At 45.6% G+C, this 14,223-nt stretch overlaps 1 protein-coding gene across 4 annotated transcripts in view; it reads right to left on the bottom strand.

Annotated features, from left to right (window-relative positions):
• Window positions 1–14,223, bottom strand: part of FOXN3 (forkhead box N3) — a 366,339-nt gene that overhangs the window by 163,068 nt on the left and 189,048 nt on the right. For all 4 annotated transcript variants that reach the window (XM_032482489.1, XM_032482487.1, XM_032482490.1 and 1 more), the window contains one exon: window positions 1,228–1,364. In XM_032482489.1, coding sequence (XP_032338380.1) covers window positions 1,228–1,364 — 137 coding nt within the window. The remainder of the gene's footprint in view (window positions 1–1,227; window positions 1,365–14,223) is intronic.

Raw genomic sequence — 14,223 nt, forward strand, 5'->3', positions numbered from 1 at the left:
TTTGTTTCTAAGGCAACAGCGTATATCTAAGTACTAATGGCCTGTCCTTTTGCCAGGCAACAAACAGCCTTGTGATGCAACTGCACCTGTCTCGGCTACGCGTTACTATGGAGACGCTGCGGTTGCTATGGCTACCATCACGCTAATCGCCTAGCAAAGGCAGACATACAGCAGTCTTCTCAGAGAGCCCAGCTGTTCCTCCCTGTCTCTTGCTGAAGCCTGATTGTCTAGGGCCTGTGATGGAATGCTTCTCAACTGAGATGCACAAGAACTTCATTAATGCTGTTTTAGATGATCACTTTGTGTTCCCTTCTGCAAAACAAACACCAGACTAGGGAAAGAATCTGCAATGATGTGGACTGTGAATTTACTGAAATCTATGCATTCCTCCTTGACATGAACTTGAAGTCCAAGGATCATGTCTCTTAACTGGGTGGTTAAACATTTCTATACATTAAACAAAAAAAAATTTTTTTTGGTAGAATTGAAGAACAGATTTCAAACCCAAGCACCATGTAAGAGAAAACCAATTTTAAAGTTTGGTTTTCTGTTACGTGGTTATTTTTTTTAATCTAACATTAACGCCCCCCTCCTTTTTTTTTTCAAATGACAGGCCATGCATCCTCCCCTCCAATTACATCTCTGTAAAAAATGGCACCCGTGACCTCAGTCTCAAAACAAATGGGCATCTGAGGAGCGAAGTCTCTATTGTTCTTTGCTCTTTTCCTTAAAGAGCCAAACACCCAGTAACCACAACAAAGTGATCGCTCTGGAGCACCGTCTACATGGAGACGGGGATGACAACAGCGGAGTGGGTCCTTCCGTGAAACACCTGGAGCCACTCCTGCTCAGATGATGGGAAGACAGACTCGCTTACCTGACTCATTCCTGGACTCTCATCCTGACAAACCGCCACACACTGAGACGTTAAAGCTGTCGACTTTCCTTTGTAAATGTTTCTACCCGGGAAGACATTATTTCACCCACCACGATGCCCTTCTGGAAGGAAACACATTCCTCCAAAGCAGCAGAAGCGGTAAGGTTTGCAGAAAATACAATGGACATGCCTGCAAGACTGCTTGACTTCTTTCTCACTTATCTAGTTATTTTTAAAATCATACAGCCTATTAGATTAGTTTCAGTGCCTGTCCCTGCCAAAATAATGCAACTTCAGTAGACAAAAAAAAAAAAAAAAAAAAAAAAAAAAGAATAGTCTGGATGGCTTACCTTTGATATGCCTGAGGAGAGGCAGGAGGTGTATTGAACACATTAGAGTGTGGGTGATAAGGTGTCTTTTTCAAAGCCTGAATTAGATTTTGTCTATACTCTGGGTCTATGCACCACAATGACCCTTTCCCGATACTCTGCAAAAAAAATTGAAATACAGAAGTGATTAATATAGAGACAGTAAGTATTTTGCAGCAAGTAGATGTAGATTTATTATCATAGTTACTTATGTTTAAAAGCCATTCTCTTCTTTCTTCACTGTTTGCCAGCCTTAATTACAATATTATACTCTGACAGCAGAATACCATACGATGCACTTCCGTCTACTCCTATGAAGTTTGACAAAATGAACAAGTTATTTGCAGGTGATGTTGATACAATAATATTGTAATTTTTCTATCCTACAGACCAAAACCCTTTATTATTTTTCAGTGTCAAATTTGAAGAACATGTGTCTTCTCTTCTAAAAGTGAGTTTTAAATGTGTCAGGTTTCAAGGGTTGAGGGGAAAAGAGGGCCAGAGACACCCTCAAAATTCTGTCCCTGCTTTAAATATTTGACAGTTACGTTTTCAAACCATATGACAGGGTGCCACTTTACAAAAAGAGAAAAGTAATCCACTTGTTTTTTTCCTACTTACAAAAGAACGACATTTAAGCTTCCAATGGAATTCTGGAATAACCTTCCCGAAGACACAAAAGAGCCCAGGCAGCAGTGGTAACCCTAAGCCAGAATCCAGTATTTATTTTTTGGATGCCTCAGTTCCCAGGATTCTGCTCCAGACCCGACTCTTCAGAAGTTAAACTTCAAAATGCAAATTTTATTGAGCTGTCTCCATGGAAGAGGGAGACGTGCTCTGAGGCCCACTCTCAGTTGGAAGCTTTCGTTCTGTGCAGAGCATTTTATAAAGCAAATGTGAGGTCTTCCTCTAGGCCCGCTGGCAGTGGCGGCAGACCGATGGGCGGCCCCTGCTCTGGCTGCACGCTTGCAAGTGACTGAATGTACCCAAGCTGCTTGATAAGGTCATTTGTAAATATTTACTGATTTGGAGAGAAAAGAAGTCAAATTATATCAACGCGGGCCCACCCCATGCCTCCAGCCAACTGACTCTTATTTTCACAACTATTTGACGACAGAAAGATTTAGAAAGCAAATAAGAAAATCATGTAACTATTACATGGGGGAAAGTCCAAGAAAATCCCTCAGAAGGAGAACTAAAAATAAGTGATTCCTAAAATCTTTAAAGAAGTTTTAATAATCTGTATTCCAGTCATCAGTTTACCAAATAGTTTACTTACAGTTATTTCATTCACAGACCCCGTTGAAATTCTTTACTATCTACAGCCTTGGTGCACTGGGCACAGGGAACCGCTCAAAGCAGAGTCAAAGGTCAGGGACTGGAGTCTCTGATCACCCCCGTCACCCACCCCCTCTGGTGCAGGCCTGACCCCAAAGCCAATCCCAGTCAGGCTGACCTACCTCGGCTTAATACCAAAGTTCCTAGTTTAACCATCTGGATGTTTAAAGACATGAAAGATTTCAACTTTGGAAAAGTCAACATCCCTACGTGGCCTTCCCTAGCATGTGTATATTTTCAAGTCCAAAATAGTTCAGGGGGATGGATGAGATTTTCTGGGTAAAGCAGGCAGGCCATCAGTGATCAGCCCTGTACCCTCCATTCTGTCCTTTGGGGAAAGCTACAGACACACTTAGAAGAGAACGAAAGCCGAGGGGTGGAGAGGTGTCGGGAGGAGGGGCCGGGCCACTAACCACCAAATCTGGACACTGTAAAACCAACCATGAAAGCAGGGATACTGCTGGGCTGCAGTGGTCCCGGCCCGACTCCTTCAAAGGCTGCCAGGGGGCCCGCCTTTCTGATCCACTAGAAGACAAGTCCCCAGACCAGCTCCTGGGAGGGCCAAGGGCCCATGTGCAACCCAAACGTTTCTGCAATGAGATTATCTCAGTTCTGGGAACCACAGGGCTTTTCTTTTCATCAAGCTGGCTTTCAGGGTGGGGCCGTTTAATCTTACAGGGAATAAAAAATATGACAAAGAAATGAAGGGAAATAACAATAAGCCAAGAACGTGGTTTCTCCTAATCCCAAGCATCTTGTTTATTACACTGCACTACTGTTGACCAAAAGAGGAAAAAATACCGCAAGATGGGGGTGGGTGGGGTCCACAAGGTAACTGATCCAGGTACAAGAGGGAGGCAGAGTTAGAATAAGAACGGGTGTTCTTTCCTGTGTGGCCTTGGGCAAATCACAGTCCCACAGAAAGTCCTGGCTTCCTCATTGGCAAAACAAAGACCCCCTGCTCCCTTAGAGCCAGGTGTGGGGCCCAGCCAAGGCATGACTGGAAATACCCAGAATAGTGGAGAACCTACAGGCACTCAGTATCTGGGGGGCAAGGGTCAGGAACAGAAGAAAGGGAACAGAGCTGGCTGTGCAATGCCTTTCAATATCTGATTTTCCCACAGCCGTCCATCAAAAAAGCAGTGCCCAATTCCAGCAGGGCAGTGGGAGGGCCTCCAGCAAACGGACCTGGCGTTAGCAGTTCCCTTCATTCCCCCTTGATTTCCGCCAGCCCCCCACCTGCCTTCCATGCACCCCTCACCCCCTGTCACTTGCCCCGTGCTCCCAACAAGCTGTCCGCTGCTGCAAGTTTTCTTCTGCCCAGGTCTTCGCACGCTGGGCATCAAGCTGAGGTTTCACTCCGAACCTGGTCAGCACGTAGTCAGGGCCACCGCTCACCGCGGGTGGGCATCCGCCTGCGCTTTGAGTCATCACAATCCCCACCTTCATCAGTTCTGCATGTTCCGGCCGGGGTGGTCTGGAACTGCCGACAGATTTTTTTCACGGACCAGACAGCAATTTCAATATCTCACACTTAGAATTTCCAGAGAGAAAAAAATTTTTTAAAGCATCTTCAGGACATACCCATGGGGACACTGTTGGTCCCGCTAATCCCTTTAGTGATTTTACAGTGGACAGTTCTAGGCGGAGCTTGAAAGGAGCAAGAAAAGGGCTGCCACTGCATCTTTTTTCTTTTTTTAAATTCTTTAACTTCTTTTTTTTTAATTGAAGTATAGTTGAATTACAATGTTCTGTTAATTTCTGGTGAACAGCATAGTGGTTCATTTATACATACGTATATATTCATGTTCTTTTCCATGATAGGCCATTACAAGGTACTGAATATAGTTCCCTGTGCTGTACAGTAGGACCTTGCTGTTTATCTATTTTATATATAGGAGTTAGTATTGGCACTGCATCTTATTTGCAAGCATTCTCCTTGGTTTCAGGTAACAGTCAGAATAGTAAAAAGGTTGACTTGAAAACTTTTAAAATGGAAATATGCAGAGGAGAGAATGCTCAAGTTTATTCGGCCAGGAAAAATTACATTTAATGCCCCTAACAGGGGAGAGAGGGATGTAATGTGATTAGTGTTGTGTAATAAGTTTGAGGGTCAAAGCTTTCAGAATTATCTGCATCTCATCTAAAGGATATGATTTTCTTTCTTTTACCATAATAACTGTGAGGACCATGCACTATTAAATGTTAAGTAACTCAAAATAAGGAATTTCTTCCCTTATGGAAGAAAGATCTCCATGCAAAGATACATTTTCATCTTTAAAAAATTTATTTTAATATATATGTACATATATGTATTTAAGACAAAAACATATCTGTGAAGGAAGACCTTTCTTACACACACACACAGCTTGAGAAAACTAATGTGAAAAGTAAAAGGAAAAAATGAGTGAAAACATATAGATGAGGCCAAGTTGTTGTTTTAATTAAAAATCACCTGGGGAATAACACCCAACTCCTTGTTAGCAATAAAAACATCAGTTCATAACAGGGGAAAAGACAAGGAGAACCTATATTGCAGAAAGAACTGTTCTGTGAGAAAGGTTAGAAAAAAGAGGTAAGAGTAACATCTAAATTAAATCTTACATCTAAAGATAATGTGTTTTTCTCTGAGAGGGCTGGGCCCTGGGGGGTCCCTGGCAGCTCCTACAGCTCTCCAGACCCGCACGGCAGCCCTGGTCAGTCTGCCACACACTGGGCTGTGCGTTCCTGAGGATACGTATCATATTTTAAACATTATTTACAAACTCGGCCATGATACATTAACGGGACATGAAATCAAGGTAATGGGTCACAATCAGCACTGCCTTCGTGGAACAGAATAGAACCAAACCGAATAGACTGGAAAGTATCTGTACTAAAGCGACATGCTGAGAATTGTGTAGGTGAGTACACACGTGTGTTGGTGTACACTGGATTACAAGGTAGCACACGCTTCTAAGAAAACGGTTTCCATTTCCTTCCTCCTCATGGCTTCTGAGGGAGAAAGCCCTCTTCTGGAAGTGAAGGCGGCCCTCCCTCCTTGTGATGCCCAGCGCGGGGGAGGGGCTGTGCTTGGGGAAGGGGGTTAATGAGGCAGGACCCATATCAAAATGGGCCAGGGAGCTGGGTATGCATTTGTGGTGAATTTGAAACAAGCCCTTTTGATGTTTTTGATATGCTGTCTCCAAGGGTGTTACCAACACCACCCACTCCTGTCCTTTCCCTCACCCATATGGTACCCACTGCATGCCAGGCACCCGGGGGTGCACTAGTGAATACAAAACAATACAGAAAGGCAGCTGCTCTCTTGAAGCCTGGATTCTGGAGGGAGAAGGAGACAGTAAGGAAAGAAAGACACAAGCAAGATCATGACAGACTGTAATGCCTGCTGTGAAGGAAATAGAGTGGTGAGTTAGAAGACAGGAACTTGCTGCCGTGTGAAAAATAAATGGGTCGGAAATGGAAGAGGACCCGCTGATGCCACAGCCCAGGCCCGAGGTGACCAGGTGGCAGCAGTGGACGGACAAAGGAGGACAGCTTCAGGATGTAATCTGGAGAACCAACCAGACTTGGTGATGGATTAGAAGTGGCAGGTAAAGAAAAGAGAATAATGGTTTGAGATGAGTAAGTAACTAGGTCACAGATTGGGAGGGGGGAATCCAGAGCTCATGTGAACATATAACCTTTGAGATGTCTGTGTATTAAGAACCACTGATTAAGGTACCTGAAAGGACTTGCTGGACACAAGCCACTATCTCCCCTCTGCTGTCCCCTCACTGACCCCAACCTTTATAGCCAAAGCTCATGCACACAGAAAGGCTGATCTGAGACAGACCGGCTTTAGAGGTTTAACATCAACTGACTCTTCTACAGCAGGGGTTGATAAACGTTTTCTTAAAGGGTCAGAGTAAATATTTTAGTCTTTGTAGGCCATAAGGTCTCTGTTGCAACCACTCATCTCCGCCGTTGCAGAGCCAAAGTAACCACAGACGTAACTGAACAGATGTGGCTGAGCTTCTATGATATTTTATTTACAAAAACATAGGCCATCGTTGGCTGCTCCCTCCCTATGGCTCCTATACTTGAACCCAGGGTTTGAACTCAAAGTTCCTTTGTTTTGAGAACCTAAAATCAGATAAGGGGTCTTCAGGGGTGAAGAGAGTGGGCTGGGTCCTGTGGGGTTGGGGGTGGGTGCCAATGATGATCTAAATCATGTGCTCCAAGGCAGGAAAGGGGGACGTGTAGGGGGATGGGGGAGGGAGGACTTACGGGCTCTCACTGGAGGAGGTAAGCTCATCACTAATAAGAACACATACTGGCATTTTTGAGCTGCACCTGACAGCACTGTGTGTGAAATCACTGTGCAGGTGCAGCTCACTCTCCCTTTCTGGGGCTCGGTCTCTCATCCATAAATTAGTTGGTCAGATTAAGTCATCCCACAGGCTTGTAACTCTATGCTTTGAGAATGTGTTACTGCAGATTACTTAGTACACATACGGCTTTAATCCCCCACCTCCTTCCTGGCTTCCCAACACCACCATTTTTCTGTTCTGGGTGGGTATGAAACACACGCAAAGTCAGCTAGAAGCACATTACTGAGTCTTCAAAGAGTAGCCCTTACTTGGTTGGCATGGACACTAGAGTCAGAGACACTTGGGACCAAGCCTTGTCTGGATTTCCCAGCTGTGTGGCTTTGGGCACGTTACTTAACTGCTCTGAGCTTCAGTTTCCTCATTTATAAAATGGGAGTGATATAACAATACCTGCTTCACAGGGCTGTTGCAAAGATTAAATGAGGTAATACTGTGCATGGCACATAACAAAAGCTCAACAAATACTGCTCTCCTGATCACGATGGTAGAAATGTTAAATAGCCAGCTTTCCTTGACACCAAGCTCCAAAACATGCAGGCCCTGCCCTGCTGGAGGAGTACTTGCCGAATTGTGACATAATGCAAACTTCATCTAAAAAAAAGAATCACATGTGGCAATTTGTTTTCCACCGTCTGATGGTGCTTTCCTTGGTCCGAAGGAAGCACTTTATATCGGACGTACTAAGGTAGAGATGGAAATGAAAGGCTCAAAATAGAACAAAGCCAAGACCTAGGCATGGGAGTAATGCCGGAAGGGATCAGAGACTTTGAGGAAGCCTCTTGCTTTGAGTCATCACTTTGTGCAATGAGGCCCAGGTGCCAGGCCCTGTGGCAGCCCAGCTTTTCCCAAGGGAGTTCTTGCCCTTCAGAGCTTAAACCCGCCACCTCCTTGGGTGGAAAGGCCCTGCCCTCCATGCTGCCCTGGAGCAGGCAGGGAATAATGCCCACGTGGGCAGAGCTGGGACCGGCAAAAGGAACCCGCCTTGGATAGGGGAAGTGTCTCCCGATGGGGGGCTGGGCCTCCAAGGCCTCCCTACTCTTCTCAGGACCTGTGGGCTCAGGCTGGAAACGGGATCTGATAAGCTCCACTCAGTCTGTACCAAACGACACTTGTAGCTTCACAGATAAGGACCCGAAGCTGACATTTTTCATCAAGTTGCTATTCTACCCAACATACAGGTGTTCTCCCAGGATCTAGAAGGCAGGCTTAAAATGGAAACAGCCTAGGTTCGCCTCACTACGAGCACCTCGCTTACCCCCTGGGGCACCCTATGCAGCTCCCCACACGCTGGTCCTGCATTTCTGCTCCCACCTTCCTCCTCCAACTGCTGCCTCCTCCTCTACCCTGGCTCCAGCCGAGGCTCTTCAGGACCAAGGGAACCAAGGAGGAAGGAGGGAAGCAAGGAGGGCTGGGGGCTGGCAGAGGGGTTAGCAAGGGGGAAAGAGATAGGGGAGGGGACATAGGGGGCCTGGGAAAGAGGAGGGCTGGGGATTGGAAGAGGGAAGGCGGGATGGAGGTTGGGATGAAGGGTGGGCAGGTGCTGATACCCTCAGAGCAGCAGGTCCCCCATTCCCACAAAACTCATCCTCAGCCCCAGACCAGGCCAGAATCCAGACTTCAGTGGGTCACAAACCCATTCAAACTTCCGTGGCCCTGAAGAAGGGATGCCCTCTGTGCCTCATTTTGAAGCAGGCCATTTAACAACACTTGTAACCATGACGCAAGGCAGGGTCCATTTTTTAGGGTGTGGAACCTCCAGAGGAGGACAGATGACACACCACGATAAAAAGACTGCGTGCGTTGGCCCACGGGCTATAAGACAACAGAGGAGGAAAAGGACGAGCCCTGCGGGGGAAGGGGCTGGAACCTCCCGCGCACGCACACAGCCGGTATTAGGCCAGCCCCTCCCACGGGCCCACCCAGTGCCCACCCCCTGCTCAGCGCAGCCCCGCCCTACCCGGGTCCGCCCGCTAGAGCGCGCGGCCCCTCGGAGACCGTGTCCTCACCCCGCCTCCTCTTACTTCCCCACCAGAGTCCCAGGACAGAGCCCCACTTTCTGAGCCTCACGGTCCCCGGGACCTTCAAGATGGTGAGAGGCAAACGCTCCTCACTGACTAACCAGTGAGTGGGGCAAGAAGCCCTGCCGGGGCTTCCCAGGGAGCATTCCAGAACGCAGCCCCGCACGTGGTTCCCGCGCAACAAGGGATCCACCTGCGTGGTTCTCTCTGCGCCGCTCGCCTGCTGTGAGGCTACCAGGGACAAACCACGTGTCCTCGCGGACAGTGTCTTCAGCAGAGGTCATACTCTTCTCCAAGTTAAGTTGGGCTTATAAGGGGACACCACATAGAATACACCTCACACCACACCCAACGTGAAAAAGACACTCAGGCTAATTCTCCTCCCTGTCACTGACAGTCACAGGAGAGGTGGGGCAATACTGGAAAAAAACACATAGAACGGAGAAGAGTTATTCCAACAAGTGCCAGTAAAATCACACCACAACAAAATGCTTAGCGAGTGATTCCTAAAGGACTTTTTTGTCCTAACATTCTATAATGTATAATCTAAAGACATCAGGGGATTTAACAATTTTAAAACTATTAGGATAATCTGAAGAACTAACCAAGTACATGAAGGAGGAAAGGAGAGAGGGAGAAAGACCTAAACTGGTCACAAAGAATTTTTTTTCTACATACATCATTGTTTCCCACAGCAAAATAGACAAGTACTCCAGAATAAAGCTTTTTTAAAAAAAGTCACATTAGACATTTGGATTTCCTGAACTGTTTGTAATGTTTTAAATGCCCACTTGAACCTCTAAATACTTTTGTTTGTTTGTTTGTTTTCCAAACGCAGAGAGATGAAAAAGAGAAATGATATCCTTGGTCCAGGCAGGACTCTCTCTCAAGACCTTGGCCCCACTGCCTCCATCGAGCTCCATTCCGGGGAGCGGCCCCTACAGGCAGGGAGAGCAGCCTCCGTGCCTCGAGGACCACCCTAGCTTGCTGACATCAGGAGCTGGACACAGAGCCTCTGAGACTCACAGCCACTGACTATTTCAAACTCACAACAGGTGTCTCCTCTGAATATCAGATACACAAATCTCCTCCACTCCTGCAATCGCCTTGCTATTATTTTACAGATGTATTCCAAAAACTAGGGAAATGGAAAGCAAGATTACCATGTCACTTGTACAATATCCAGATACCTGACCTCTGTGATGAAGCTCTTCCACCAGAGCACCTCAGCTGTCTCTGAAACCCTCCTCCCTTCAATGAATGTCCCTGGAGGTGGGGGCAAGGGAACACAGGTGGGACAGGTGGGGAAGGAACTTTTTAGATGGGAGGAAATGCTTCATCTATAGTGGAGAAGCTGGACAGATTGCCTATATGTGTTAAGTCAATGCAGTAAGAATCAATAATTTCTTTGCATTAACACCTAAATAAAACCAAAAGAGCAACCAAGATTAGCCTAAAACTAAATTGGTGTTTAGGAGAAACCTGGCAGGTGAAGATGGGTGGGGGTGGGAATGGCAGGAGGAGGCCAGTTGATTGGAATTTACAGGGCTTTTGTTCTACAGGAAATCTCTCTGCTGGGTGCCGCCCCATTTCTTCTCCTGCCCGCCACTCTCGAAGGCTGGCAGAGCTAGTAAGTGTTTGTTTGGGTTGAAATGAGTTATTTTTTGTATTCTCTAGACTATTGTTTACCAACTGCCAAAGGCAGTCAGGAGCTGGTGCACTAACAACAAGCAATAATAAAATGATCAAAACACCTGCAATATCCCTACTTATAAATATGGTCAACCTCGACATTGGGAAGTTCTAATAAAGGAAAGGGAACACACACACACACACGCACGCACGCACACACGCACACACACACACACGCACGCGCGCGCCATGCACCCTCATACTCCAAGTCAGAAAGTCAAAGAACTGGCATCTTTAAAATCATTGCTTTTATCCAATTAAATCTTGGGATTCTCCCAATTAGTCACCAGTCTGTCCTTTCGGGCCCTTTAGCGAATAAGGGTCAACTGTTCTCTCCCTTCTTTTCTAATTTTTTTTTTGATGTGTGTTATATACTTTTGCATTCCTCTTCTCTCTCTTTTTTAATTGAAGTACAGTCAAGTACAATGTGTCCATTTCTGGTGTACAGCACAATGTCCCAGTCATGCATATACATACATATATTCGTTTTCATATTTTTTTCATCAAAGGTTATTACAAGATACTGAACACAGTTCCTTGTACTATACAGAAGACACTTTTTAAAACTCTATTTTTATACATAGTGGCTAACATTTGCAAATCTCAAACTCCCAAATTTATCCCTTCCCACCCCCTTTCCCCAGTAACCATAAGACTGTTTACTAAGTCTTAGGGATCTGTTTCTGTTTTGTAGATGAGTTCATAGTGTCCCTTTTTTTCTTTTCTTTTTTTTTTTTTAAAGATTCCTATTCTCTCCTTTCTGAAATCTCACAATATTACCTGGGCAGGCTGAGAAGGAATATGGACACAGAAGTTCAAAAAAATTACACTCCCAAAACACACAGGGAATATAAAGAGCTGGTGGTTTTATATACTTGTAATACCGGCCATGCTACATCACTTCGAAGAGTGAAATTACTACTCAAATGAAATCAGAATATTGTGGCATCAAACCATTCTCTCTCTCTGTCTTTCTCTCCCCCACCCCATACACACACAGAACATATACAGATAAATAAATAAATTCTACATGACCATTTAACAGCTAAGAACTTTAATACAGAAACAAAGATATGCAAATTTACAAAGTTTTATTTGTCACCTGATATAAAACAGGAAAGGATGATATGTGATAAAGTTTGGAATGTGGATATATTCCTTTTTTTAAATTTTTAAATACCAGTTGTCTGCATCACACCCACAACCTTAAAATTGCATAAGCAAATTGCAAGGAGGCTACATGGGAGAATAACAGACATATACTAAATTGTCTTTTTCATGTCTTTTTTTTTTTAATTTAAAAGGCAAACTGACAAAGCTAGTAGATATGAGGGAAAGTAAAACTCATCATTCATTACACTGATATAAAAACTCAGATATTTCAAAAGTTCAAGTCCAGGAAAGGATTTTATAAAACAACTGAAGTGGAGAGGGGAGAAGGTGACAGCCAGCTTCAGCTCTGGATGGAACTTGCACCCTTTCTGGTACCTCTACTTTCTTTAAAATGATTCAAATGCTGCAAATGATAATTAATGCAATGCTGTTTTATGAAAGGTGACGAAGGCACCTGTGGGTCTGACGGAGACACCCGTGGTTGGATTACAACTGGCCCACTCATGCCACTTTATCTGCTGGTTGTCAGCAGTTACTCATGTATTTTTAAATGTCCCAATATGATCTTATCTAATTGGCACATATAATTTGATCACCTTATTTCCATACCTAAAAGTTGGTGAATGTGCCTAGCTAGGTGAGGGTTACAGTTATAAGGTGTGTACGGACTGGGCCGGAGTTTAAGGAGTTTAATGGTAAAGGCCTTTTATTTTTTTTTTTAATTTATGTTAACAATCTTAAAGACCCTATCTCTAGGTAGAACATACACTCTGGGTGGCTGGGAGGCTGGCTGGTTTTGTAAAGAGTAGCCATTGGCCATGGGACCAACCAGTCACCCACTCTCCCTGGTGGTCCACAAGAGGCCTCTACTAGGAGGTCCCAGGCTGGGAAGTCAGCTTTTTGCCACAGCATTTTGCTACGAGCAACTCGGCCCACTTTGAAGGAGAAATTGCCTTTACAGTAGCTCTGATTCTAGCACAAGGATTCCAACAGCCAAGGAGACGCTGTCAATAAATGGTGTCTGAGCACAGCCCAGGCCCTGACGTCGTGGCATCCGCCACGAAGATAAATCTGAAAGCACCCCTGACCCAAGTCGGGGAATCAACAGTGACCAAATGACACTGTGAGATTCCTTTTAAATTCTTACAGGTGCTGGTCAAGATATGGACAGAACCGGTGGGGGCACTGGGGGCAGAGGGTGTGGCCGAACTTGTTGCTGGAGGAGTGAGGGTGTTGAGCAGAACTGCAGGTAAGCAGTGGCTAACCCAGAACTCCAAAAGAACACAGGTCTGGCCAAGCTTGAGGCAGAGACAGGGGAGGGGAGATGGAGTTAGAGAATGAACAAGCCTGCGATTAATGCTGAGGAAAAATGTAAGTGAACAGGGTTCCCCCAAAGACTCGCTGACCTGGACCCTAGGAACCATGTGAAATCACATGAAAACCTTGGCGAGGCCTCAGCTACCTGGCCTCCCACTGGGTCTCCCTGAGACCCATTTCTGAGCACAGTTTACCCCTGAACAGCGCACAGGTTAGGGGCACTGACCACCTACAGCCGGCACTGCTGAAGCCCTTGTAAAACCCTTGAGTCCCCCCAAACTCAACTGCTAACACCCTACTGTTGACCTTCAGAAGCCTTACCAATACCCTATACAACTAACACCTATTTTGTACGTCTCCTAATTTTTTTCAATATTTCTACGCTACACGGTTCATCTGTGAATCTTTTCAAATTGTCACGAGTCTCCAAAATTTTTCCAATATATTTAATGAAAAAATCTGCCTACAAGTAAACCCATGCAGCTCAAACACATATTGTTCAAAGGTCAGCTGTATTTAAAAGGCAAATTACATTGGTTCTCCACCTCATCATCACATCATCCTCAGATTATGCTCCTGTGATGTCCTGCAAAGGGGCGGAGCTGCCAACCTCAGTAAATGCATCTCTCTCCCTCAAACTGCTGAGCTTTGGTGACAAGGTGATGTGTGTCACCTGGAAAGGCCAGTGTCAAACTTGAGCACTGGTCACTATGGGGATTCACCTGGGCCACCAGCACAGTGACCTAGAAGATTTGGGCCACAGGGGCAACACACCTGTTTCTGGACACTCCTCAGCTCACCTGTGACCTCACTGCAGCCTGAGGGGCAGAACACAGAGAACAGTCCTCTAGAGATTCATCCAGAAGGTCAAATGAGGTTCATTAATAACTGACAATTATACAAGGCGACTTGATAGCCAAGCAGAGGACCGAAGGAGAAAGTTTGCCAGGGGTTCTGAATTACCTGATTACAGCGCATGGAGGGAGACCCCCAGTTTAGACACTACCCAGCACAATTCATCTCAGTGTAAAAATTCTCTCTGGCCACCGCCTCCAGAGTCCCGAACTGGATCTCAGCAAGGACCCCTGCGGCCGGTATTCTGATCTCCCCCCGGGGGCGGGGGGACA

Source organism: Camelus ferus, chromosome 6 (genome assembly GCF_009834535.1).
Source record: "Camelus ferus isolate YT-003-E chromosome 6, BCGSAC_Cfer_1.0, whole genome shotgun sequence".
NCBI lineage: Eukaryota > Metazoa > Chordata > Mammalia > Artiodactyla > Camelidae > Camelus > Camelus ferus.